Source organism: Balaenoptera musculus, chromosome X, assembly GCF_009873245.2.
Source record: "Balaenoptera musculus isolate JJ_BM4_2016_0621 chromosome X, mBalMus1.pri.v3, whole genome shotgun sequence".
Taxonomy (NCBI): Eukaryota; Metazoa; Chordata; class Mammalia; order Artiodactyla; family Balaenopteridae; genus Balaenoptera; species Balaenoptera musculus.
In genome coordinates this window covers 10,725,046-10,753,009 of record NC_045806.1, presented here as the reverse complement: position 1 = coordinate 10,753,009, position 27,964 = coordinate 10,725,046, and the positions used below count along the sequence as shown (strand labels likewise).

The 27,964-nt window shown below is 42.0% G+C and overlaps 1 protein-coding gene across 1 annotated transcript in view; it reads left to right on the top strand.

Annotated features, from left to right (window-relative positions):
- The first annotated feature begins 576 nt into the window (after positions 1–576).
- GPM6B (glycoprotein M6B) overlaps positions 577–27,964 on the top strand; it is a 151,618-nt gene continuing 124,230 nt past the window's right edge. Inside the window, exon 1 of the mRNA XM_036839761.1 lies at positions 577–796. Within this exon, the coding sequence (XP_036695656.1) occupies positions 793–796 (4 nt within the window). The 5' untranslated portion in view covers positions 577–792. The remainder of the gene's footprint in view (positions 797–27,964) is intronic.

Here is a 27,964-nt window from a genome sequence, read left to right as displayed (position 1 = left end):
ATCTGTCGCCACCCCAGATGGGAGAGTGCCGTCTGTGCCCTTCTAAGCCATTTGTTACCCACAAGTCAGTGTTGACGACCTCGGCCGCACATTGGAATCACCTGGGGAGCTTCTGAGGCACGAATGCCTCGGTCCCGCCCGCTGAGGCCCAGATGAAATCGGGTTTCAGAAGCTCCCCAGCTGATTCTAATGTGCAACCAGGGTGGAGACCCACCGAATTAAGTAGCTCCCCGCAGCCCCCGCGTGAACAAAAGGTTCCGGGACTGTGGATTGGGGCAAGGCTGCTCAAACACAGGGGTCCTTGGAGCAGCGCCTCGGGCCTCGGTTTCTTTATCTGCACAATGGGTGATGACTAGGACTGCAAAGGCCCCTCCAGCTGTAATAGTTCTCTTCTGGGACGCGGATCGGCGCCTCCGAGATCCTGGCAGCCCGCTCCCCTCTCTCCCCATCCCCCCGCTGGCTTTTCCGGTTTCCGCGCCCCTTGGCGCTCGCTCGGGGGTCCCAGAGGAAGCCGCGAGCTTCGCCGCCGCCTCGGCGCGCGCGCTGCCCGGTTGGGGCCCCGGCTGCGGGCGCACAAAGCCCCCGGCGCTGACGTCAGGGCCCCTCTCGGCACGGCCGGCCCCCAGTGCAGGCGGAGCCGCGCCGCGCTCCCACCCCGGCCCGGAGCGAGGACCAGCAGCCAGCCCGGCAGCCCAGCGCAGCCCGCCCGCCCGCGCACGTGCCCGCCGGACCTGCAAACTTGTGCCACCGGCTCTGCCCGTCCCCGAGGAGCCCGAGCGCCCGTCTCCAGCCATGGGTAAGCCAACGCGCTGGCCCCGCGCCACCGCCACTAACACGGCCACGGCCTCGCGCCCCCGCCCCGCGCCCGCTCAGGTGGGGCCTCCTGCGGGCACCTCCGCGACCCGGCCCGGGTGGGAGGGTGGGGTGCGGAGGTGGGAGGGGCGCGGCGCAGGTGTCCCGAACGCCCAGGTGCGCGTCCCAGCCCCATGTCGGGGGCGTCCCCACCCCGGCGGCGCTCGGCTGCGCCCGAGGGCGTGCGGCTCGCCGGAGGGGAAGAGAGGGAACCCCGGGACAGGGAGCCCAGGGCGCGGACGGAGCGTCCCGGGCTGCGGGCTCCTGCTTTATTTTCAGGGGGTGGGAGAGAGCAGTTTCTTGCCCTTTTCCCGGGACGCCCTCCTGTCGCCCGAGCTCCCAGCTCCGAGTCCGATCCGGTCCCGCCGTGCCGGGGTCCTGTTCGCCTTAAACCCACCTGAAACCAACGCCCAGTTCCCCAACCCTGGGGTCTTCCGAGAGCTCGTTTGGGAACCATGACCCTTGAAACCAGGAAGGTGGGAGGGAGAGGGACAGGATGGGACCGAGGGGTGAGCCTCTTTGTCCCCTGTTTCAACTATCAAAATAATGACCTGGGAGCAGGTGGAGACGCTGTGCCCCGCGGGTTTCGATGCAGTTGGGGGATCGACTACTCAGGGTGAAAAAGCCAAGCTCTGGGGATTGAAAATCTCCCACCTGGCCCGGGGCAGATAACAGGCGGCTGTAGGATTCTGTTTGTACCTCCTGACACCCCCGAAATCCTGCTGTCAGCAACATGTCGTTAAATGGGGACGCTGTATCGCTCGGAAAACTCGTAAAGAGTGCGTTGGAAATCACCCTCATTCCGCTGCACCCCTGGAAATGTGCCTAGGAAAGGGTTTTCTTTCCTTGCTCTGTTATCCTTCTCTAGTGGCAGACAGACTCCAGCCACAAGCGCCACAAAAGCCACAAGGCTGTCGGGAGCCCCTCGGAAGTATTCCTAATGAGGGAGTCAGCGCGTTTAACCATTGCGGCCCCTGGGGAGGGCTCGGGAATTCCTTGCAGAGCCCCCGGCCCCCTACCCCCATCCTACATTCCCTGTGCTATTGATTGTGTAGGTGGTAATTTTGTACCGATTAACATTTCGGTGAGGGTTAGTAAGGAGGGCACATTATTTCGCATTTAAAGGGAAGCTCAAAGAATTTTAGAGTTAAACCTTTGTTTGTTTGTTTGTTTGTTTTAAATTTACTAGGTGATCAAAATCTGAAAGGAAATAAGGCCCCCCAAATCCAACAGGACAATTTCTTACCAAAAAGTTAGGGATGAGATAGGATAAGATCCTTCTAGAAAGGGCAGAATTGCATGACCTGTATCTCTGGTTCCTGGTTCTCTTAATGCCCACACTGAGTGGTCACAGCCTGTAAGTATTTGGGCAGTGCTTGGCACAGACATGTTGAAGTTACACAGAAGTGCAGGCTTGAGAAAAGCATTAACTGATTTTCCTGAAATAAAGTTATCTCTGGGGTTTTTTTTTTTTTGTTGCTGTTTTTTGTTTTGTTTTTTAACGCTAGGCATTCGGATTCGTTCGGGTTAGAAATTGAGCGTCGAATTACCACTTGGGGACCTTCTTGGGAATGGCTTTCACAATACCCTGGTCTTAATTGGGGGAGGGCTTTATTTTTAAGTAGGTGTGGAAGTTCATGTGGTACTCATGAAGCAAATGCCCAAACCAGAGGCCTGTTCTCAAGGAAGTACCTTGTGCCTGAGACAATTGTTGCTTCTACACTTCAATTACCAATTTATGTTAATTTGTGCATACCTCACTGGTTCTGGCAGTCTCCTTGGCTTTAGTTTTTAGTTTTTACGTTAAAAAAAAAAAAGTTCCCCTCCTGTCAGAAGGGAAACATACTGATTTCCTTTGGTAGGTTCTTAGTAAATACACCACAGGGCCATGAACTGGTTTTATTTTTCCAGATGTATTTAATTACCGAACATACCCTGATGAATGTTGTAATTGAAATGATTTAACGCTGGGAAAACTCTGACCATTTGTCCACGGGCTGGGACTTTGGTTCTTATACAAGTCACTTAATGTGGTATCAGTTAATTTACTGGTAAAATGGGTGAGGTTTGTGGAAATAACTGATAAAAGTCCCTTTGGACTCAAATTTTAAGGTATTCAAAATCTTTAAGTTGACAAAGAAAATAATGAGCAGTGGTGGTGCATGCAGTTTTATCTTTCAATGCATCTTAAAAGAAAACATGTTTTTCAAAAATTGTTGAGCCAGTTGACTTTTTTTTAATGGCTTTGTTGAGATAGAATTCACATACCATGTAATTCACACATTTAAGTGCGCAAAGTCAGTGATTTTTAGTATATTCAGAGTTATGCAACCACTGCCACTAGCTGTCATTGTCATCACCCCAAAAAGAAACCCTGTACCCATTAGAAGTCCCTCCCCATTCTCCTCACCCCCTCAACCCCTAGCAACCACTAATCTACTTTCCGTCTCTATGGACTCGCCTGTTCTGGACATTTCATGTAAATGCAATGAGCCAATTGATGTTTGAAGTGTGTTTGACTATTCAGTACCGTTGGTTGTTTTGCACAATGGGAAGATGTCGATGTACTTTTTGTATGCTGTACAACACCTAAATGAGTCAGTTGAAGCTAATTATTTCACTGGCTGAAGAGTTCCACATTTGGCCATTGTTCACGTGTGTGCTCCTACTTGCCCCCTCGCGCTCTCTCTCCCTCTCCCCCCCCCCCCCCAGTCACTGTTACCCTGATGGGAACTCAGGTTGCCTAATAGAATTTTGAGTCTGTTACTTCTTCATAGGCCTGAAGACATACCAACTAAATGGGTTCCCTGCAGTAACCTCTTATGAGGTATTTGTAGACTATCCACCCAGCTTTGATATGGATCGTGTATTCAGAGAGAAGTGCCGATTTTGTTTCATTAGTTGCCTGTAATTTTAAATGAAAATTATATGTGAAATGATCAGATACAGCAAAACAGCTAAATAATTGTTTTGATCCGTTTTTGTGATAGGGAAGTTTTTATGAGGATTATGAATTTAGACACAGTCAATCATTTCACTAAATAGCATTAAAAAAAAAACTGGTTGAGAGCAGTTCTTTAACTGTAATGTGCATACAAGTCATCTGGTGATCTTGTTCAAAAAGCAGTGTCTGATACTCTGGGCCTGGGTGGGGTGTGAGTTTCTGCATTTCTAGCAAGCTCTCGGGTGGTGCTGGTGCTGGTGCTGGTGGCCCCCAGGGCCAGGAAATAGAGGGAAAGCAGAGCAAGTCCGAGGCCCGGGGGCCTGCCCCAGCAATTCCACGAACTTACCATGTGACTTTGGGAAAATCATTTTCTCTTCTTAAGCTCAGTTTACTGCACAATAAAAGGATTTGGTGAAATCATTTCTTTGGGCCCTTACAGATCTAAAAGGATGTAATTTAGAAAAAAGAAATGAGAGGGTCATGTTAGGCTTGAAAAACATGAGAAAACAGCTCCCTAATTATTTAAACACTGTTTGTTTTCATGAAGCCGGCATCACTGGTAGTTGCGTTGAATGCTGGCATCTTGACGTGCCCACCAACAGGACAACTGGCCCTCCTCCAAGGAGACTGGTGGAGGAAGTGTTCGCCCTCTTTAGGGCCTCCAGCTTTGGCTTTTCCTGCCCTCTTGTCTTTAGAGCTGACCGCTCCAGAGAACCTTTTTTTTTTTTTTTAAATTTTTATTTTTTATATATATTTTTAACATCCTTATTGGAGTATAATTGCTTTACAGTGGTATGTTAGTTTCTGCTTTATAACGAAGTGAATCAGCTATACATATACATATATCCGCATATTGTCTCCCTCTTGCGTCTCCCTCCCAGCGTCCCTATCCCACCCCTCTAGGTGGTCACAGAGCACCGAGCTGATCTCCCTGTGCTATGCGGCTGCTTCCCACTAGCTATCTATTTTGGTAGTATATATAAGTCCATGCCACTAGAGAGCCTTTCTTGATTCTCCACACACGGCCCAGGCCATCTTCAGAGGCCAGACTCAGAAGGAAGCACGTACACTGAGGACCCACACATACAACATTTGCTTCTGGAAGTTCGCTCAGGAATTCAGACGCAGCTGGAGACGAAGGAATGGTACCCTAATGAATAACTGGGCAGGAAGTATCCCCAGAATGGGCTAGCCTCCCTCCCTCGGAGTGTTAAGACCTAGTAACAGCCCACCCTCGGGTCCAGGAGAGAGCGCCCTTCAAGTCTTGGGTTGTGGACTGAAATATTGAATAAACCTCTAGTCCAATAGCACAGATTACTGTTTGTGACAAACAGGAAGTAATTAATTACTTGGAAATTAATTTTTTGCTCCAGCAAAACACTTGCCCAAACCACTTGACCCCTCTAAGGGGTTCTTAGAGGACATCCTTATCTGCTGCATCCAGGGTCAACCAGTTCGATGGTTTATTGAAAATGCCAAAGTGGTGAATCATTAAAAGTACCATATATGTGTCTTACACATTTTATTCAATTTTAAACATTAATTCACCAGAATTTTGTCGTAAAGTCAAGGTCTTGGAGTGTGAGCCCTGATTGAAATCCCTTGAAGTCTTTCTTGTGTATAAATCACAGCCAGAATTCAGTGGCTTTTGATTTCCAGTTTGATCCTTTTAGAGTGAGAGCCAATCTGTGTGCAGTGTCCTTTTAGATCACCAACCCCACTCCCCTTAAACCTTTAAAATTGTCTTGCCCATACTTATTTTAGCAACTGTTTTTCCAAGTGACTCATCTTTTAAGACTTTTCAAAGCCAATCAACTTGGTTTTCAAAGAAATAAAAACTCTTTCTTTTGGCACTCATTTTATTAGTTTGTGTAACACCTAATTAAATTTCATAATTCTAGTAACAAGTACAACTGGCATAAACAGGTTTGAGAGTAAATATAACAGACTCTTCTGAGGTACACAATTCAGCTGGTGGGAGAAGTAGTACATAGATGTCTTGGAGAATAGCCTAGAAACCAAGTTCTGTGGGCGATGGTCATTATGGTTTACAAAAAGAATAGAGAGTATGGGGTAATTGGGTGGGTCCATTAGGTGAACATTGGTAAGAGACCTCTTACTGTATCTTTAAGCCAATGTCATCCATTTAATAACTTTAACATGATTTTTCTGGTTACTACTAGCTGGCTTGTTAGTGTTTATAATATGGCTTTTCTGTTCAAATGTCAAATTTGTTAAGAACAAAGATTGCTTTACTCGTTGTTTTATCCCAATGTTCATTCAAATAATTGACGTATTGTAGGTACTCCACAAATATTTGTTGAAGGGATAAGGGTTTTATATAAAATGCATTTTATTAAGGTCTGTCTATATTATAAATGTATAGATTTCAAAGTATATAAAATTATATTTATGTATGACAAACTATGATAAACTAGACTAAATTAAATAGGGCAAATGACATTAATTATTATTCTTTACTAACATTAATACATTGAGCACAGATTTGCACAGAGTAACAGAATTTCAGAGCTTGAAGTCACTTTAGAAGTAAATTGGGGACTTCCCTGGTGGTGCAGTGGTTAAGAATCTGCCTGCCAATGCAGGGGACACGGGTTCAATCCCTGGTCTGGAAAGATCCCACATGCCGCGGAGCTACTGAGCCCGTGTGCCACAACTACTGAAGCCCGCGCGCCTAGAGCACGTGCTCCGCAACAAGAGAAGCCACTGCAATGAGAAGCCCGCGCACCACAATGAAGAGTAGCCCCTGCTCGCCGCAACTAGGGAAAAGCCCGTGTGCAGCAACAAGACCCAGTGCAGTCAAAAATAAATAAATAATTTTATTTTTAAAAAAAGTAAATTGATTGCTGTAGGTATATACAGACACAAAAACAATTTAAAGAACAGTGTGAATGTTATTTCATTACTGTTTTTTGCCTTTAGCTTTTTTCTTTTAATGTTATAAAATATTTTCCTCTGGTGAAGAGTACTTCCTTCTTGTCAGATTTTTGAAGTGCAAAAAAGCTTGGAGTGAAACACTTTGTTTCAGTGAAATTCATTATTGCCCTGAGGATTAAAAGGCAACAACGGTCTTGAGTTTTCATTCTCAGCTTGTGTAATTGGGTTAAATGAATACCTACCACAGTGCCATGCAACAAGCATGTGCCAATCTCTAAGTGTTTGAGTTCCTGTTACATGGCCATCACCGTGAAGGCTTTGGGAATATAAGACAGCTGCTCACTCAACAAGCGTTCACAGCCCCACTCAGGTGAGTGAGGTACTGTGCTAAGTCTTGAAGCAAAAATAAAAAAAGCAAAACCCAGTCCTGTCCTCAGATCACCACAGTTATTTTGGAGATGCGGATAAGCAATTATAATAGAAGTACAAGGTCCTGTCGAATAATTTCCTCTGTCTGAGGGAGAAAAAAAGGGTGGGGTGGTATTTCTGAGAGGGATTTTCTGGGGAGGCGGTTATCCTTGATCTGAGTCTTGAAGGATGAGTGGGATGACAAGAGTCAGTGTCCGGGAGAGGACATCCCAGGCCCTGGGTACAGATGTGCAAGAGCAGGAGGTGTGACAGAGACCCCTGCATGGGTAAGTTGAGGTGGTGGGCATGGCCTGAACGTGGGCGAGTGGGGAGAGCTGAGGCTAGACGAGAGGCCAGGCCAGACAGGGAAAAGCCAGGAAAAAATTTGATCGTTACCCTGTTGGTCACAGAGAATCACAAAAGGGATTCTAAGCAGGGAAGTGACAGCTGGAGAGAAGTGACAATGTACCCGAGGAGATAAAAGAAACCCAGACTCGGGTAGCTTGTAGGAAGCTTCTGGGGGAGACTTGTATTTGAGGTGTGTTGAAAAGGGTGGAAAGGATTAGGGTACACGTGGAAGAGAGGTAGGAGTGAGCAAGGTTTACTGGTGGGATCCTGAAGAAACTGGCCTGGCCATAGCAGAGAATGGGTGTGGGGAAAAGTAGGAAAGGAAAAAAAAAAAAAAAAAAAAAAGATGGGGGGAGGGGCACTGAAAGACTGGATGAAGAGTAATGCTTTAATTGATTACACATGGACACACATAGGTGAATCTTGCAAGAATATTTATAATCTTGTCTATTGCCTCCTCCCTTTCAAAAGATAAAGTGGAGAAGGAAGGAAGTGTGAGCCTTTTGGGGATGCAAGGAGTCTCTTTGGTGCGACTCCAGAGGGGTTAGGCATTGAAATGAAACCCAGTTCTTGTCTATTTATACATTTGATTATTTTGAAAGTGTCATTACTTCTTCCTTAAATATTTGAAAGAATTCACCAGTGAAGCTATCTGGGTCTGGAGTTTTCTTTGTGGAAATGTTTTAAACGATGAATTATATTTCTTTAACAGAGATAGTACTATTCAGATTTCCTATTTCTCTTTATTTCAGTTTTGATAAGTTGTGTTTTTCAAGGACTTCTTCATTTTATCTAAGTTATTAGCTTTATTGATATAAAGTTCATAATATTTTTGTATTATCTACCTAATCCTGTTGTCTGTAGGATCTGTAGTGATGTTCCCCTGTTCATTCCTAGTGATGTAGGTAATTTGTATTCTGTTTATTTTTCTTGATCAATCTTGGTCATTTATTTTAAAATTTATTTTAGTAGGTTGATATTACATCTGATAACTACATCTGATAGATGAGCTGATCACTTAATTAAAAAGGAGTACATTTTCTAGTAATCGAAAAATAGGATTTTAATGTCTAGAAGTAAAAATTGTTTGGTTAAAAACAGAATCTGCTGAAGGAAAAAGTATTTAAACTTGATCTTTTGAATTTTACTCTTAATGGCTCTATAACTCGTGTATTTGAACTTGGTTTGACAAGATCTGTTGTAAATGATCTTGCGTTAGAGTTATTGCTTAGTATCTGCTTGTGTATTCGTTTTCTGTAGGACTGTTAAATTCTACTTTCCTCTTCGGAGCAACTGGAGACAGATACTGAAACAAAAGAAGTCTCCTTTCCTTCCCTTTCAAGTGTACTTTTAGATCAGTGTTTCTCAGCCTCAGCACTTTTGACATTTTGAGCCGGATGATTCTTTGTTGTGAGGGACTGTCCTGTGCAGTGTAGGATATTTAGTAGCATTCCTGGCCTCTACCCACTACATGCCAGTAACACTCCCAAAGTTGTGACAACCAAAAATGTCTCCAGACGTTGCCAAATAACAACTACTAGGGGGTAAAATCACCCCGTGTTGAGAGCCACTGCTTTCAAGTTAAGAGGAATTGAAAACCTTTTGTGTTTCACAGTATTATAAAATCTGAGTAATGGCATCATTGAAAACTTGGTTGAGCATACCTACAGAATAGAAAAATCTCTGGTTCAAAAGATGTTATCCTTCCAAAAGGGATACTTGATTTTTCAAGTTAAAGGAAGTTGTTTTTTTTTTTTTTTTAAACCTTTTTTCAACATCATCAGAATCTGGAGATATAGTGGGGAGCCTTGCAGACCACCTAATTCACTCTTTGGAGTAAAATGGTACCTAAACCATCTCAACAGTGAGAGCAAACACAGAGTGTCTGGCTTTCCTTGGTAAATTGTTCTGATGTTCAGGATGCTTTATCTCTGAAAGAACTGAATCTGTGTGAAGTTCGTTTTGCTTGCTAAAGTTGGTTTCATCATCCTTTGTTCTCTTCATTAAGTAGAAAGACCTCAAGGATCTAGTCACATTTCTTAACATCCTTAATTACCTTGATGGCCTTTCCAAATTTAGAATTCATCTCCTTAGCTATAATCAAATCTACCCAGATTAAACCTGTAAGGCAACCTCCTGCACACTGTTTCATCCTTAGGATCTGTAGTAATGACTTCATTACATTTTTCCCTGTGTTTGAGAAATGCAGGCGTTAAAGGGACTGATTTCCCCCTTCTTGCTCACAGAGATCCTTTTTGAACAGTCATGGATCTCCCTGCCCCCTCCCCATCCTTAACTGCTCTCCTCAGATGGAGACCTTAAATTGGTGTTTTCTGAGGGATCTGAGCACACTTGCAAAATAGTTCTAGTGTACAAAGAGCAGGAACCTTGGAAGCGAAAGTCAGAAGGAGCGTACAAAATCTGCTATTTTGTGTGTGTATCAGGTCACCCTTTTAGGTTTAGGACTGTGGTGTTTCACGACTCCCTGAAAAGAATGTTTAAATGGAGGCTTTTAAAATGGCAGCTTAAATTCAGGCATCTGTTCCTTCACACAATGAGCAAAGAATGGAGATGTAATTAGCAAAGAAACTCACACCCTTAGGATGACCTTATTTGATGCAGCCTTCTATTTTACATTTTCTTTTTAGTTTTCTCCTGTGGAATAGTCTGACAGTATCCATAGTTAAGTAAAGCAGAATTCAGAACATTAAAGAGATGAGTTTTCATTCCACGAATTACTGTCATTTTGCAAAGCCACTGTCCTGGATTACCAAAAACTGTTTTGAGCTCTATTATATAACGATATTTTGTCACAGATATTTTTAGATGTTTTGCAAGAGGCACAAATATTATAAAAATCACTTTAAGATTCGGTATTGAAGTATAATATACACATAAAAAGTGGGCAGATCGTAAGCATACAGCTTGATAAATTTTTGCAAACTTAACCAGTATATAAATTAAGAAGCAGAATGTTACCAGCCCCTCAGAAATCCCCTGCAAGCTCCACTTCAGGCAGCCCCAACCAAGGGTAATCATTCCTTATTTCTGCCAACATACTTTGGCCAGTTTGTGCACTTTATATAAATGGAATCATACAGGATGAACTCTTAGGTCTGGCAGCTTTTGATCAACATGAATAACGTTATTTTAAAACTCAGTGATGTTTTCTGTATGGAAAATAGACCTGTTTCTAAATCATTATGGTTAAAAGCATTTATTAAATGTCTTCATGTGTAGAGCTGTGCTAGGGAATACATCAACCACTGGTTCCTACCCTCTGTTTTAAGTAGAAAACATTGACACAGCAGGTGTGAGAAGGACTTTGAAAATAATTGATGGGAGATGAGATGGGTACATGAAAAAGCATACAGATGACGGGATTATAAAGATAAGGTACCCCCACTAGCCACCTCGGAAATGGAAAAATACATCATGAGGGTTTGTGAATAAAGAGGAAGTTGTCGATGTGTATTTGTTCAGGATACGATCATTACGAGTATTTTCTGGCTTCAGGGATGTAACAGATGTTAAGACCTCCTCCCAATTAATTTCCTGAAGAAGGTAGAGTTTTAGGAATTGTCTGAATTAACAGTAGTTGGTGAACTGTTGGTGAAGTGGGTGTTCCAGGTGTAGTGCAGGTTTGGAAAAAGGGTTGAAGGCCTGGGATGATTTCTGATTATCCTCCTGAAAACTCTTAGAAATAGATATAAAACAGTTGTTGCTAAATTACCTTTTCTTCTTGCATTGTTGGGACTTAGTAATAATGTGCCTTCATCCCTTCAATGAGGAATTTTGTCATCTTACGGACTGAAGTCATGATATAGTTGTTACCGAACCAAACTTGGGTCCTCTCGCCTGCACACAATAAAGCCAATCTACTGGCCCTGGGCTGTGGTGAAGGAAAGTGCAGCATTTATTGCAGAGCAACAGGCAAGGAGTCCGGGACAGCTAGTGCTCAAAAGACCCGAACTCTCCAGTGGGTTTCAGTAAAGCATTTTTAAAAGGCAGGGTGAGTGAGGGGAGTCCCAGGGTATGTGATGAACTCTCGCACAGTTCTCTGATTGACTGATGGTGAGGGAACAGGGCGATGTCACAGGGGTTAATATTATCAGTCCTTAGGCTACAGGAGGCCTGGGGGCTATGTGCTTATGGGCATCAAGCAGTTAACATCTTCCTTTTGGTGGGGGGTTTACACATCTGTAAAACAACTCAGGAAATGTGCATCAGGTACTGTTATCTAGGTGCTTCTGAGAGGAGCCAAAGCAGAGGACTTGGGGGGAGGGGTCTGTCCCGGGAAGCCCCCATAGGGTCCTGCTCGGTTACATAGTCAGCAGAATGAATGCTTTGTCATCACATGGAGCTGGCTTTAAATTGTATAGTGTCACCACTGCTTCCCAAGTCGTGGTAACAACTTGCACTCCCACCAGGAGTGTCTGAGCATTCTAGTTTCTCCAAATCTTCTCCAGCATCTGGTGTTCTCACCGTTTTTAATTTTTTCAAGAATCTGATAGGTATGAAGTGGTATTTCATTGTTTTTTATATTGAATTTCCCTGGAGAGGTTGAAACTTTTTGGTAGGTTATTGGCCATTTGGGTTTTCTCTTTCATTTATATCCTTATTTATTTTTTTCTATTGATTTGTAGCAATTCTTTATACATTCTAGATAATAACCCTTAGTTAAATGTGTTGTCAGTATCATCCTTCTCTCTGTGGCTTATCGTTTAATTTTGTTGAGCACATCTTTTGTTGTGCTGAATATTTTTTATTATAATAAAGCTCTAATTATCAGTCTTTTCCTTTATTCTTCTATGATTTGTGCCTTTTATTGTAGCCTTGTTTTAAAATTGTTCCTATCTCCAAGGTCATGAAGATGTTCTTCTACTATATATTCTCTTTTAAAGCATGCTTTTCAGGGACCTACTGTATAGCACAGGGAACTATACTCAATATTTTGTAGTAACCTATAAGGGAAAAGAATCTGAAAAAGAATATATACACACACAAACACACATACAGATACATGTATATATAACTGAATCACTGTGTTGTACACCTGAAACCAACACAACACTGTAAATCAGCTATACTTCAATTTAAAAAAAGTGTTGCATAAAAAAAAGAAGAAGAAAAACAATGCTTTTCAGTTTTCAGTCTTTATTCCATTGGGATTTTAGTTTTTTGGTATAGTATGACGTAGAAATCTATTTATATTTTACATTTCCTATACAGAAACCACCACATACTTAATATTTCCTCCTTTCCCCACTGATTTTTATATATGATCTCTAGTGTATTACATTTCTCTACCTATGCATACATCTCTGGACTCCATTCTGTTCTCTTGCTCTATTTTGCCATCCATCTGCTAAGATTGCACTGTCGTAATTAGTATAGCTTTAAAATAAGCTGGGATATCTCCTAGAATTTTTCTCCCCTTGTTCTTCTTTCAAAGTGTCTGAGATATTCTTTGTTTTGTGATTTTGGAATCAGCCTTTGATGTTCCACAAACATCCCTGTTAGGATTTTGAGTGGGATTACAGTGAATTTATAGAATAATTTTCATGATAGTGTGTTCACTGTATTGAACCATCCATTTGCATACATGGTGCATCTTTTCACAAATCACATCTTCTTTTTCATCCCCCAGTAATGTTTTTGCACACCTTTAAAAAAAAATCTAGTGAAGGTCCCTCATAGTTTTCTGTGGCTTTTCTAAAGAGAAAAAGTAGATCAGTCAGGGTCAGAACTAATTCCATGGAATGTCATGTTTTCCTTCCACAGACCTGTGGCAAATTGCAGCTGAATGTACAAAATGGTTCAGATTAATAGAGGCTGTAGGGAAATCTGATTCTGAATTATCTCCTACCAGCCTGGTCATAAGAAGTGAAGTGAGGTACTCTTACTTAAACCAACCCTTGATATATTATAATAAGATAAAATATAACCCTCAATATGTTAAAATGCAGATTTCTCCTAAAAGAAAAATATGGCCCTATTTGCTCCACTGCAAAGACCAAGTTTGCATTCAAGATGCAAACTCTCAGTTGAAAGAGAAAGAAAGCAAGCCAGTCTTCCACTCATATCTTACAGCAATGCAGCTAAGGTTACCCTAGAGTGATTTAACCACGCCTCTTCTGTAGGAGTGTTACTTCTACGTTTGGCAGTGTCACTCATGAAAATGAACTTTCCTTGGTCGATTCAAGATTACCTGGTTTCCCGAAGTGGTTTAATGGAAAACTTTTCCTGGAATGTTTTTACATAGCTGCTCACCCTGCTGAGAGGGGGCCAACATCAGGCTGGGGTGCGAGCTTGATTTATTCCGGAAGGCGGTTTATTCAGCTGTCAAATGAGATTACATGTGTGGCTGTTACCCATCACTTGACAGAAATATTCTTAGTCCTCCACAAGGCCTCAAACTTTTATTTATTTATTTGGAGGCAACAGAAATCACAAATGTAAAGTCTCCTAGAACACATCTTTGGAAATGCAGTTTTTAATAGAGTGCAGTTACCCCCTTACTATTAATGATGATGATGGCCAGAACGAGACTGGACAATTTCCACACATGCCTGCTCTCCCAGGACACCATCCCCCACCAACCCTCTCCCCCGCCCCCACGATGCACACACAGACTTCCATACGTTTAGATTTGAGTAATCTGGAAACGCCCCAGTCGTATGAATCCGTTCTTAAAATTCACTTCTTTTTGTTACATGTCTTTGTCTTGGAGTGGTCTCTCCTTGTGGAAACTCTGGAATTTAAAATTGAAGTCTAATAGAAAACAAACTTATGGTTACCAAAGGGGAAAGGGGGTGGGGGAGGGATAAATTAGGAGTTTTGGATAAGCAGATACTAATTACTGTGTATAAAACAGATAAACCACAAGGTCCTACTGTATAGCACAGAGAACTATATTCAGTATCCTGTAAGAAACCATAATGGACAAGAATATAAAAAAAAGAATGTATATGTGTAACTGAATCACTTTGCTGTACAGCAGAAATTAACACAACATTGTAAATCAACTATACTTCAATTAAAAAATTATTTAAAAATTTTTAAAAAATTGAAGTCTATATTTAGACGTGGAAGTTAAGTTCTTTTTACTTTTTATCGTCTTATTTTAGCCCTTGGGGATTTGAGCAGAAATGGTGGTATTTCTACTTTGTGATTGAATTGCTATTTCCTCAGCCTAACACAACGAGTAAGATATCATTTAAAAGAAAAAAAGGGACTTCCCTGGTGGCGCAGTGGTTAAGAATCCGCCTGCCAATGCAGGGGACACGGGTTCGAGCCCTGGTCCGGGAAGATCCCACATGCCGCGGAGCAAGTAAGCCCGTGCGCCACAACTACTGAGCCTGCGCTCTAGAGCCCGTGAGCCACAACTACCGAGCCCTTGTGCCACAACTACTGAAGCCTGCGCTCCTGGAGCCCGTGCTCTGCAACAAGAGAAGCCACCGCAATGAGAAGCCCGCTCACCGCAGCGAAGAGTAGCCCTCGCTCGCCGCAACTAGAGAAAGCCCGCGCGCAGCAACGAAGGCCCAACGCAGCCAAAAATAAATAAATAAATAAATAAATTTTAAAATAAAAGAAAAAGAAAACTTCTGACCAAAATAACTGTCATAGCGTGGGTTGTTAACTGGAAACCTCGGTTGGGGGCTTGAAGAGGTGTGACTTGCCCCCTGGGCAGACTCTTTCCTCACAGACTCAGTGGTAATATTTGCCAAGTCAGGCACTTATTCTTTCAAGGACTGGTGAGAAATGGAGGCCTCACATTCTTTAAGAAGTGACCATGATTTATTTTTTGTTTGAAGAAGAGTTTGTCAGACCACTGATTCTCCGCTAGGATTGATTTTTACCCCCCAGGGGACAGTTGGCAATGTCTGGAGACATGTTTGGTTGAGACAGCTGGGGTCTGGGGGAGGGTGTGGCTGGTATCTGGTGGATAGAGGCCAGGGATGCTGCTGATGTCCTGTGATACCCAGAGTCCCCCGCTCCGCAAACACACAGTGACATGGTCGTCACATCAGTGCCAAGGTTGGGAAACACTGACTTAGACTAAACTTGGTGTGTGTGTGTTAATCTGCTATACAGCAAAGTGATTTATTTATGTACATATATACATTCTTTTTTTTCTTTTCCATTATGGTTTATTACAGGATATTGAATATAGTTCCCTGTGCTATACAGTAGGACCTTGTTGTTTATCCATTCTTTATATAATAGTTTGCATCTGCTAATCCCAAGCTCCCAATCCTTTCCTCCCCCAACCCCTTCTCGCTTGGCAACCACAAGTCTGTTTTCTATGTCTGTGAGTCTGTTTCATAGATAAGTTCATTTATGTCATATTTTAGATTCCACATATAAGTGATATCATATGGTATTTGTCTTTCTCTTTCTGGCTTCACTTAGTATGATCATCTCTAGTTGGATCCATGTTGCTGTAAATGGCATTATCTTGTTCTTTTTTATGGCTGAGTAGTATTCCATTGTATATATGTACCACATCTTCTTTATCCATTCATCTGTCGATGGATATTTAGGTTGTTTCCATGTCTTGGCTATTGTGAATAGTGCTGCTATAAATATAGGGGTACATGTATCTTTTTGAGTTACAGTTTTGTCCGGATATATACCCAGGAGTGGGATTGCTGGATCATATGGTAGCTCTATTATTAGTTTGTGAGGACCCTCCATACTGTTCTCCATAGTGGCTGTATCAATTTACATTCCCAGCAACAGTGTAGGGGAGGGTTCCCTTTTCTCCACACCCTCTCCAGCATTTGTTATTTGTAGGCTTTCTAATAATGGCCATTCTGACTGGTGTGAGGTGATACCTCACTGTCGTTTTAATTTGCATTTCTCTAATAATTAGCAATGTTGGGTATCTTTTCATGTGCCTTTTGGCCATCTGTATGTCTTCTTTGGAGAAATGTCTATTTAGGTCTTCTGTGCATTTTTCGATTGGGTTCTTTGTTTTTTTTTTGTTACTGAGTTGTGGACTAAACTTTTGAAGTCATGAAAGGCAATCTTTGCAAACCTTTAAAACACAGAGCCTGTGGGAAGTTTCGGGATTTGGCCTGAAATAGAGCAAGAGATTCTAGACACCAAATAAAGGGACCCAGGTGTAGAAGTTGCTGAGTTCAGAAGGTGCCTTTCTGAAGGGAAGCCTTCAGGACGAGCCTGTCTCTGATGTGGACAAACCTAGTCCTGGTTGTCACTAGTTACTGGTGCCGATCTGGACCTACTTGTTGAATCCAGTTGCAATCCGTTGAACTCTTACCTTGGACAAGGCCTTCTTTATGATAAGAAGGAAACAAACAACGATAGTGTGTATGATCTAAAACCAAATCGTAATCAGCTTCAGAAAATTCTTTTTGCCTGAAAGGTTTTGTTTATTATTTCAGCCTCTGTCTAGCAAACTTGCAGATATTCCTGTAACAAAAGAAGATAGCGTGGAACATTGCAGTGAACAATTATTTTTTCATTCACCATTTAGTTTCAAGCAGTAGATTTAACCTTTTTATTTTCTTCTAAGAGCTGCTAATGAATAGTACAGTGGCTGGGTTAAGTAGCATATTTCCCCAACCTTGGTGAAGATACTAAGTTGAGACACTTGAAATAGACAATATTTGGCCATTTGGGGGTATACAATGTGGCATTTTCATATGGTTCAGTCTAATATATTATATAGCCTAGCTGCCCAGGAAGCTAAAAAGAAGGTAGTGACCTAAATATTCCCTCCCAAGGGACTTTTCCAGCCTGGAATTGCAGTGAGAAAAAAGAAGTGCCCGTTCATTTTTTCTCTGAGACTTTGCAGATGCAACTATAACCTCATTCTGATGAGTCTTCAGTGGACTCTGGCTTTAAGTGTCTCAGCCCCAAACCTGGGGTTTCCCTCACAGACACTTGAAAACCAAATACTGCTGTCCTTCAGCAGCTCATTTGGCAAAGCAAAGATTCGTCCCCCAGTTTATCTAGCCCGTAAATATGGATTTGTGTGCTGCGTTCCCTTCAGGTGTGTGATACACCTGTCTGGGTAATTGTTAAGCAGGAGATGTAGGACGCTCTTTAGTTATGTTTGGTCCGTTATTTCACTTAAATTTAATGACTGCTTCTCGGTGGTTTAATATTGGCGCAGAAAATTCACGATAGCTGATATCTGTAGGAACGTTTGTCCTCCATATTTTTAGCTGAAATTGATAAAAATGTGGTCATTTCCAGGTAAGGGTCAGGTTTTTATGTCCATACAGTTGAGTTATTCCTAAACATAGTTATATCTCTATCTTACTGTGCATTTGCAACCCGTGCACCTTTGACATGTTCGTGAGAAAAGTCCAGTATAATTCCTCATACTGAGGCTTCTCCACAGGTTGTTGGAAAGTCTTATTCTTTAGTAATTTTTCCCTGCTCAGCATTCCTGAAGATTACTTGAAATATAAAATTGCTCTTTGAGGATGAAGTGAAGAATGGGGAAATCTCTATATTAGTTTCCTAGCATTAAGAGTTTATCCTAATATGAAACAGCAAGCCATCCGAACCCTGTTTATTATAGTACTTATCCTTGTATTTGGAAGCAGGTGTTTTATCATGAAAATATTATCGAACAGAAACTCTAGAGCCACATATTGGCCATTGAAGAAACTCTCTCCTTCCTGCCTTCCGCCCCCGCCTCCAGTGCATTTGCCTGATGTCTCTTTGTGCTGTCCGCCATACTGGTGTACTAGTATTTGAAATCTCTGTGATAAAAGGTTTGGCCTCTCTTGGCCCTTGCCCGAAATTGAAGAGTTGAGACGGCTTCTCCAAATAAGTAAATCAAGGGAGTTGAGGAGTTAAGGAAGTAAGTGACCACGAAGGAAAGAAAGATTCGCCCCACTGTAGCTCATCTGCCCAGGTAGCTGGGAGTTGTGTGTGCTTCCATTCTCATGAGGCAATGTCTCTATAATGTGACAGAGAAGGGCTACCGTTTGGTCATTGTCACAGTCAGATGCCATGCTGCCTGGGAAGAAAGGAGACTGGTCCAGCTGAGCCCAAGCTCTGAACGTCCACGTGGTTCTTTGCTGTGATGCGACTGCTTTTGTTGATCTCATCAGAGGCATCATGTGAGACATAGCTTCTTTGACCAGCCAGCTTCCCAAATTTCATTGCACACTTTCATTGCCCAAGTGCAGCTGTAACTGCAAAAACTATGGTGCCGAATAAGAAAGTCCTTGGCCTTTGAGGAGGAGTCTGCAGTCTGGTGGGAGAGATGGACCTGTGAGCAGAGAAATTATGATAAGATGAAAAGAAAGCAACAGAAATGTATTCAGAAAAGGATTTTCTTCTGATGATAGGGCGGTGCCAATTCTGCTCTATGTGCCTACCACATATATTACCATATGGGGGACGTTTCTCTCTTCTTTCACAAAGTAACTGGCTATTGTAATGACAGTATGAACAGATTTCAGATGTTGTTATATCTGAATGTTGCTGCTTTTGCAAGTGGACATCCGGCTGAAACATGTTCAGCTCGGCAGACTCAGACCTTCGCCAAAGGGCATTTTCTGAATGTAGCAAATCATCACTGATAGTTTAATGCAATTAGGAGAGAAATAGAGATGGTTGGTCATAAAACCGATCAAAACCACAGGTTGCATTACCAGATAAACCATCAGTGATGTCAGTAACTGTAATGACATAATGAAACATCACTGTTACATGATGTTTCTTTCTTTAGAGGCCTGGTGACACCATCACAGGAACCTGAACATTAATTAAGGTGTTGCTTGAATGCCTGACGAATTCTAATCTCTTATATACTTTAGTCTTCAATGGAATGCTTCATTTAATTATTTCTATAATTTTATTACCTATGGAAAGTTATCTTGAGGGTAGAGGAGATAGGGTCTATGTTATCGTTGCCATGGTGACTTTGTACTTAAAATGGCAGGCTGTGCTTACTTGGTTTAAAAATATCTACAGTGTGATTGCTGTAAAAATCTCTGCAAGTAATTTGCTCACGTCCAGTGAGTCACTCCTCGTTTCACTGGCATTTCAGCGAATGACTTGATCACAGAAGTTGTTGGGAGAAATGCCAGAGGTTATTACTATAAAGCACTAAAGATATTTTCAATTTCCACCACTAAAAATTTGAATATTGCAAAATAGCTTATATGTGTCCTTGCCATGTTTACCTGAGTGAAACAACCTTAACAGATCATGTTGAGAGACTTGAGGGACTCAGGGATGAATTGTACTTGGGCGGGATACGGCGTGTATTCAGTAGGCCGCCTGTTGTTGAGGCCACGTGCCCACTTTTCGCTTGAGTCCCTACGACACTGGATTGGAATATTTCAGTCGATTGCTCTCTCCCTTCTGCTGTCACAGAGGTCCCATGATAGCCAGTCGGCTACCTGATTTTATTTATTTTTTGAAGATGGAACCTCCTTAAAACACACACGAATTAACAAACATGTGTTCTTTGTAAACTAACTTAAGCAGCACAGAAAGCTGCATTATATTGCAGGCGACAGCCTGGAGTGGGTGCCTAGGAGCTTTGTGGATCCTTTGTGGATCCTTTGTGGAGTGGGTTTTGTGGCAGCTGTTGACCACTCAGAGTCTCTCCACTTGACTGTTTTGCAGATGAGGAGGCTTCCGAACATTTAAAGTCCTGGGTAAGTGGGGAGTAACAATTGATGCAGATGCATCCGTGCATTCTGTAGCCACGTGGGTGATATAAACATGTCACTGCCCCCGCAGCCCCCCCCCCTTTTCGTAAATATCCATTCCAGTGCCTTGGGGGCGGTGTGGGAAAGAGTACTGACTGCTTCAATTGTGAGCGTCCCTTTCGTCCATTCCTGCCTGCACGGAAATCTTTCATTGGCAGAGTGTGTTTGTCTTTCTGTATTAGCATCTTTTTTTTTTTCTCTGATGGCTCAGATCAGCGCCCTTGGTCACTGAGAAAATAAAATTATAGTCAAAGCCTCGTGAGGCAGGTCTAGAGACGGCTGCCTTGGACGCCTTGTCTGCTCTGTACCCACAGCTGCCTCCCGCCCCTGAGGTTGGTCCACAGCAGCTGAAAACCCTGCTGGCCTTTCCGAGCCCCTTAGGGGACGTGTAAGTGGCAGATGCACTTAATCATTAGGTATATTACAAATGCAGGAGATTAAGCTTTGACAGGGTTTTGGACTTGGGACAGAAGGGCACTTTGTTTTTATGATCTACTTGGTTTTCAAAAAAAATCACAAAATAGATGTATATCAGTCAAGAAATGGAGATACACAGATACATATATACATATATAGACTCATAAAATGAATATATGTTAAATGTAACATACGCATCTGTAGACAGACATGCGTGTGTATACACGTGTATAACATACATATCTATTACATGCAAATATACATATATGTATATGTACATATGTATATGATACATATATGAAATCTTTACTGAGTCCTCACTTACTGTGTGTGGGCAGTGATCTAAGTGCTTTACCTGCATCAACCAGTGTAATTCCCACCATTTCACAGATATGACCACTGAGGTCACAGAGCCAGGAAGTGGCAAGGCCAGTATTTGAACGCACGCACTCTGGCTCCATCTCTGTTCCTTACCTCCTCCTGATGGAGGTGGGTGCAGTCAATACCATTTAATAGTATGGTTGATTTGGTTTGTTGGGTGTTGGTGCTTATAACCACGGGGACCATTGAACTGGTGGTGGGCGTGGGAGGGATGTGGAGAATGCCATTTCTCCCACCTGTTTTCTTCTGCCAGCACAGGAAAGGGATAGGGAAACCTGGAGCTCATTTGTTTTAATGGTCTCAACGGTGGCACACTTTTGATGGTGGGTTAGATTTTGGGGAAGTGGTCACAGTTGATTGGGCCAGATCCAATGAGTAAGGGGAGTGACCTACTAGAGGACTGCCATTTGGAGACCCAGTAAAATAATGTAAATTGTTTATCTTCTCTGGAGATAATTCAGCAGCACCATTGGATGCCAGGTGGCTTGGAAGAACAGTTCTTTATATGTACACTTTAGTAATTATTATTATTATTTTGTTGAAGTATAGTTGATGTACAATATTATATGTTACAGGTGTACAATATAGTGATTCACAATTTTTAAAGGTTGTACTCCATTTATAGTTATTATAAAATATTGGCTGTATTCCCTGTGTTGTATAGTATATCCTTGTAGCTTATTTTAAACATAATAGTTTGTACCTCTTATTCCCCTACCTTTATATTGTCCTTACCTCCTTCCCTCTCCCCAGTGGTAACCACTAGTTTGTTCTCTATGTCTGTGAGTCTTTTTCCTTTTTGTTATACTTACTAGTTTGTTTTATTCTTTAGATTCCATATATAAGTGATATACGGTATTTGTCTTTCTCTGTCTGACTTATTTCATTTAGCATAATACCCTCCAAGTCTATCCATGTTGTTGCAAATGGCAATATTTCACCCTTTTTTATGGCTGAGTAGTATTACATTATACACACACACACACACCCCCCCCACATCTTCTTAATCCATTCATCTGTTGATGGACACTTAGGTTGCTTCCATAGCTTAGCAATTGTATATGATGCTGCTGTGAACATTGGGGTGCATGTATCTTCTTGAATTAGCATTTTTCGTTTTTTTGGATGTATACCCAGGAGTGGAATTGCCAGATCATATGGTAGCTCTATTTTTAGTTGTTTGAGAAACCTCCCTACTGTTTTCCACAGTGCCTGCACCAATTTACATTCCCACCAACAGTGTAGGAGGGTTCCCTTTCCTCCACACCCTCGACAACATTTGTTATTTGTGTTCTTTTTGATGGTAGTCATTCTGACACATGTGAGGTGATATCCCATTGTGGTTTTGATTTGCATTTCTCTGATAATTAATGGTATTGAGCATCTTTTCATGTGCCTGTTGGCCGTCTGCATGTCCTCTTTGGAGAAATGTCTATTCAGGCCTTCTGCCCATTTATTAATCAGTTTTTTTTTTTTTTTTTTGGATGTTGAGTTGTATGAGCTGTTTATATATTTTGGATGTTAACCCCTTATCGGTCATATCATTTGCAAATATTTTCTCCCATTCAGTAGGTTGTCCTTTCGTTTTGTCAGTGGTTTCCTTTTCTGTGCAAAAGCTTTTGAGTTTAATTAGGTCCCATTTGTTTATTTTTGCTTTTATTTCCTTTGTTTCAGGAGACAGAGCCAAAAAAAATAGTTATGATTTATGCAAAAGATTGTTCTGCCTATGTTTTCCTCTAGGAGTTTTACGGTTTCCCGTCTTACATTTAGGTCTTTAACCCATTTTGAGTTTATTTTTGTATATGATGTTAGAGAATGTTCTGATTTCATTTTTGCATGTAACTGTCCAGTTTTCCCAACACCTCTTATTGAAGAGACTGTCTTTTCTCCATTGTGGATTCTTGCCTCCTTCATCATAGATTAATTGACCATAAGTATGTGGGTTTATTTCTGGCTCTCTATTAATTATTTTTTTAATAGAACAAAACACACAGATAATTTCATTACTTTGTCATCATACAAATTAGCTGGGATATAGGTTTACTATAATGAACCCTCCCCAAAATGTTAATAATAACTTTAGCATGCCAGAAGTTTCCACCCCTCTGATGTAAAAATGCCAGATGGTATGGTGGCTGTCCTCCAAAAAACAAGTCAGAGACCTGGACTCAGTCTGTCTTATTCTGTCCTACTCATGACTTGGCTTCCATTTCATGGTTCAAGACAGCTGCTGCAGCTCCTGCCATCACCTTCACATTCCTGCTAGTAGGAAAAAGAAAAGGTTAGGCAAATCCTTCTTTTAAAGGCCATTCTGTGGAAGTTGCACATGTCACTCCTCACATCCCGATGGCCAGAACTTGGTGCTATGATCACACCTAACTGCAAGTGATTCTGGGAAATGTAATCTTTAGCTGGGCAGCTAGCTAAAAATATTATTACTGTAGAAGAAGGGGGCATAGATATTAGAAAAAAAAGAAGCGGTGTCTGCTACACTTATATTTTAAAAAGAGAAGTAAAGTTGGTGAAAATATACAATGTAAACCTTCAGATTTAAAAAAATCTCAAATGTTGAAATAATTTGATTTTTCTTTCAGAATAACGAAATGCTTGCAATCCATGTTTCATGTTAACATTACAAATGTAAAACTTAAAAAAAAAATCCATGTAGCTTATAACTCTTACTAAATCCATGATGGAGAAAAGGAAAAGTTTTTGAAGTAGCTGATAGTGTTAACACATTTTGAATATAAATTCCCTTGCTTTGTGAAATGTCCCCAAATGAAGACTGTAAACAAGATGGAACAAGAAGACACTGAAGTGTTTATTAACATTTGAACAATATATTCCCAGGCTGGCTCACTCCTTCTTTTGATTCACATTTTGGCTGGTGTAAATTGATAAATTTACATACTTTTTATATGTAAAATTATGCTAATTGGAAGTTACATTCAGTACCAAGGCAGAACCCTACCTCCAGATGAGGTGTAGTAGTCTAAAAAAACCTGAAAGGTCTGTGATGTAGCTCGATTGTCTTTCAGCCTTGCAAACTTTTTATTGTAAATATTTAGTACTTTTCACCTGAATAAAAAGGAACTAAGATATATACAGCCGTCCGTTGTATCCACGGGGGACTGGTTCCAGAACACCCCACAGATACAAAAAAATCTGTAGCTGCCCAAGTCCCTTATAAAGTGGCTAGTATTCGCATATAACCCAAGCACATCTTCCCATATACTTTCAAATCATCTCTAGATTACTTATAATAACTAATACAATGGAAATGCTATGTAAATAATGGCCTACGGGCAGCAGATTCAAGTTTTGCTTTTTGAAACTTTCCGGAATCTTTTTTTCCTGAATATTTTCAATCGAGTGTGGTTGAATCCTCGGATGTGGAACCCGTGGATGCAGAGGGCCGACTGTACTATATTTTCCTCACGCTGATATTATAAAATGGATTCAGTGATTTTTTTTCCCCCTTCCCATATGGAGTTTTCTTCAGGTCGAGATGTGGAAACAAATAGATTAAACTGGAAATTTGAAGTTTTCCTCTTAAAGTAACCATACGGGGAGTCATTTTGAAATAGCCAAAACTGGGTCAACTATAGGAAATGATGATTGATTATCTTAGTGGCACGTGAAGTGACCATTTCGGGAATTCCCGCTAAATTCCCTAAACACCCCAACTATTACTTTCATTGGGTCACTTCAGTTTTCCCTTTTGCCTTTACATTACCCCCCCATTTAGATGATCATTCTAATTTTTTTCCAAATTTGCAATAATACCGACCTTCTTCCATTTATGTCTGTCAAAAAGATTGCAACAGAAACATCTTGGTCCCTAGTCTCTTACTTAATTGTTCTATGTACAAGCTTCATACAAACATCCAAGTAGGTTTCTGCAACTGGATTTTAGATGCTAATAAAGCATTCTGTGTAGACTGCTTTAAACAGTGACAACCATTAAATCTTTTATTGGTTCAGCACTACTTTGCTCTCTGAACTAGAGAGATTTTTCAGCAGTGGAGCATACAGCAACAGAGAAACTACAGAAAAATTGTCCTGTTTTCTTTAATGGAAAGCAGTGCTTTCCAGAATTCAGCTTGAGAAGTAGGAAGCCAACATTTTGGATTTGATTCTCGGATTTACTCTCAGTTAAGCCTGTGATTATTTGGTAAGATTGCTCACCTTTGTCTTGGCCTCGGTTTTCTCAGCTGTGGAAAGAAAATGGTGAGAGGATAGAGGAAATAATGAACACCCTATGTGGTTGGTGTCTGGGGAAGGACTTCGGGTGATAACGTCTTAAATGCCACAGTTTGTGGCATTATTTCAGGCAGGCCAGGCGATTGGCTCCCAGTCAGTGGACTTCACATTTGCCTGATCTTGAAACCTTTTCCAGCTCTTTGGAAACAAACTACATCCTCAGCATGCAAAGAAACGTGCGATGGCGTTTCTTCAGGAAATATTTTCCTTGACTTTACTCCATTTTGTGAGTCACATATTGCAATTTATAGCCGAGCTTGCTGTGGTGGTTTTGCCAGGCACATACCCAGTGAGATGATGGAGATCAAGTTTGTTTAAATCCCTTGGTGGTCTTTTATTTCAATAGAGCTTGAGATGCACTAATGAGCTGTTAAATGAACGTGGAAACAGAGCCTGGAAGTGCATTTGGTTTGAAAAGTAATTGTAAAAGGCAACGATGACAGACCTTTCATGGCCCGTCTAGCTGTGTTTCCAATATGTTAGTCACTAGCTATTTCAGTTTCAGTTAGTTGAAATTAAATTCAGTCCTTTAGACACACCGGCCACATTTTAAATGCTCCGCAGTCACATGTGTCTAGAGGCCACCATATTGGACAACACAGACCCAGTATATTTCCATAATTGTAGAATATTCTCTCGGGCACCGCTGATCTATAGATCGGCACCTAGGAAAGAACTCTTTATGGTAAAGCAAGGAGGAGGCTGGGAATGGAAGTCATGAGGTGATTCTGTTCTAATGTGAGCCCTTAAAAGCTCTGTGATCTTACCTCTGAAGCATTCTAGGCCTCAGTGGACGTGTCAATACCGCAACCACTACTTCTGTATACTTTTGTATGTTAGAATGCTAACACGAGGATCAGATGTAACAGTGTCATTTTATGGTCTAGAGAGTGGCCTTTGGAGTCAGACTGCTGGGTTGAAATACCAGTTACCTACAAGTAGACTTCTCTGGGCCTTGATTTTCTACTGAAAAATGGGGACAGTGAAGTACGTATTTGGTATGCCTGAGTGATAAATGGTTTCATATACATGTACGAAACATACACCCGGCCCGTGGAAAATACTCGGTGTTTAAGCTGTTATTATTATTATTACTATTATCACTTATTTCATCTATTGAACGGTATAAGGTGCTATCAAAAGGTCTTGTTGCAAATGATATTTTCAGTTTGCTGGTGTTTTCTATTTTTTAAACCTCTTTGCACCGTGTTGTGTATCGAGTATAAATGTGCCACGTTGTAGCTTCTTAACGCCTATGTTGTCCTGCAGAAATTAAGCCCCTTTGGGGAATAAATTACTTACAACTTAGAATGGCAGGCTCAAGGTTTGTTCTTTGATATTTCAGCTGTATAATTTTCTTTGCAAAAGAAATTAATGAGCTTGATGTCACTGCTGAGAAATGCTACAGCAGACAGTCTTTCAGTGCTATTTCTGTGCATCTCTCTCCAGTTCCTTAGATTGTGGAGTGAAGTAAATCCCTCGGACCAGTATTCTGTTTGGAAAGGTGTTGCCACACCCCACAGGGTGCCACATCCTTAATCAGTAGGCGGTTTGACCGAAAGAGGAGGGTAATGCTGAGATCCGGAAGTGGGAGTCCAAACTGTGTTTGACGCAGTGACCCCCGGTCTCCTTGCGGATAAAAGGGAGACGGGCGCTAAGCCAGCGGTTCTCACCCCACCTGCACTCCAGTCACCGGGAGGAGCTTTCAAAATGCTGATGCCTGGCTCCGCCCCTAGAGATTCTGCTGTGATTGGTCTGAGGTGCTGCCTGGGCGTAGGGACTTTCTAAAGTCCCCACGTGATTCTAATGTGCCGCCAGGGTTGCAACCCACGGGGCCAGCCTCTACCTGGTGAGATGGAGGGGACACCTTTTGAAATGTGGGCCAGACATGGCTGTTTAATGGAGCCACACCGCCCTGGATGGAGGTAGCTGGTGGATTTCCACAGGGTCCTGGCCAGGTCTTCATTTTTCTCAGTGGTAGGAGTCAGCCGATCAGCCCTACGGACGTGCGGTTAAGCTGGAAGGAGAGAGGAGCTCTTAGGTGACAGGTGCCAAAGGCATCATCGACAGGTCAGGGGGCAGGATGGGTGAATCCAGGGGGACATCCGAGAGGAGGAAATAGAAGGCCTTTTAGTTACTTTAAATAAAACCACGTGGCCACGTATAGGCTCGGGCAAGCTTAGATACACGGCTGCCGCGAGGGTCGGGCTGACTGACAGCCTCAGTGGTCAGGAGTGTGCACTTGGAAACCAGTCCTGTGTTTTTGTCCCGGCTCCCCCATCTCCTCCTGGGCGATCGCCAGCACGTCCCTGCACTTTGCTGGGCTTCAGTCTCCTTCTCCATTTAGTGGGGCTAACAAAAGGCACCTGCCAAATTCTGTGATTGTGAGAATTCAAGGTGATGATTTACGGAGCCTGTGAGTACAGGCTGCTAAGTAAACACGTGATGACCTGCAAATTTTGTCATCCACGTGATGAGCCTTGCCCGGGAGCCTGCAGGGGTCAGCCGCTGCGTGAATAGAAGTATCCAGGGGGCTTGTTATTAATTGTGACAGATGCCCCATACTAATGTGGGATATCAAGAACAGGGGAAACTGAGTGTGGGGTATATGGGAGCTCTCTCTACTACCTTTACAATAATTCTGTAAATCTGAAACTGTCCTAAAATAAAAAGTTTATTTTAAACAGTTATGGCTTTAACACAACATTGTAGATCAACTATACTTGAATAAAATCAATTTCAA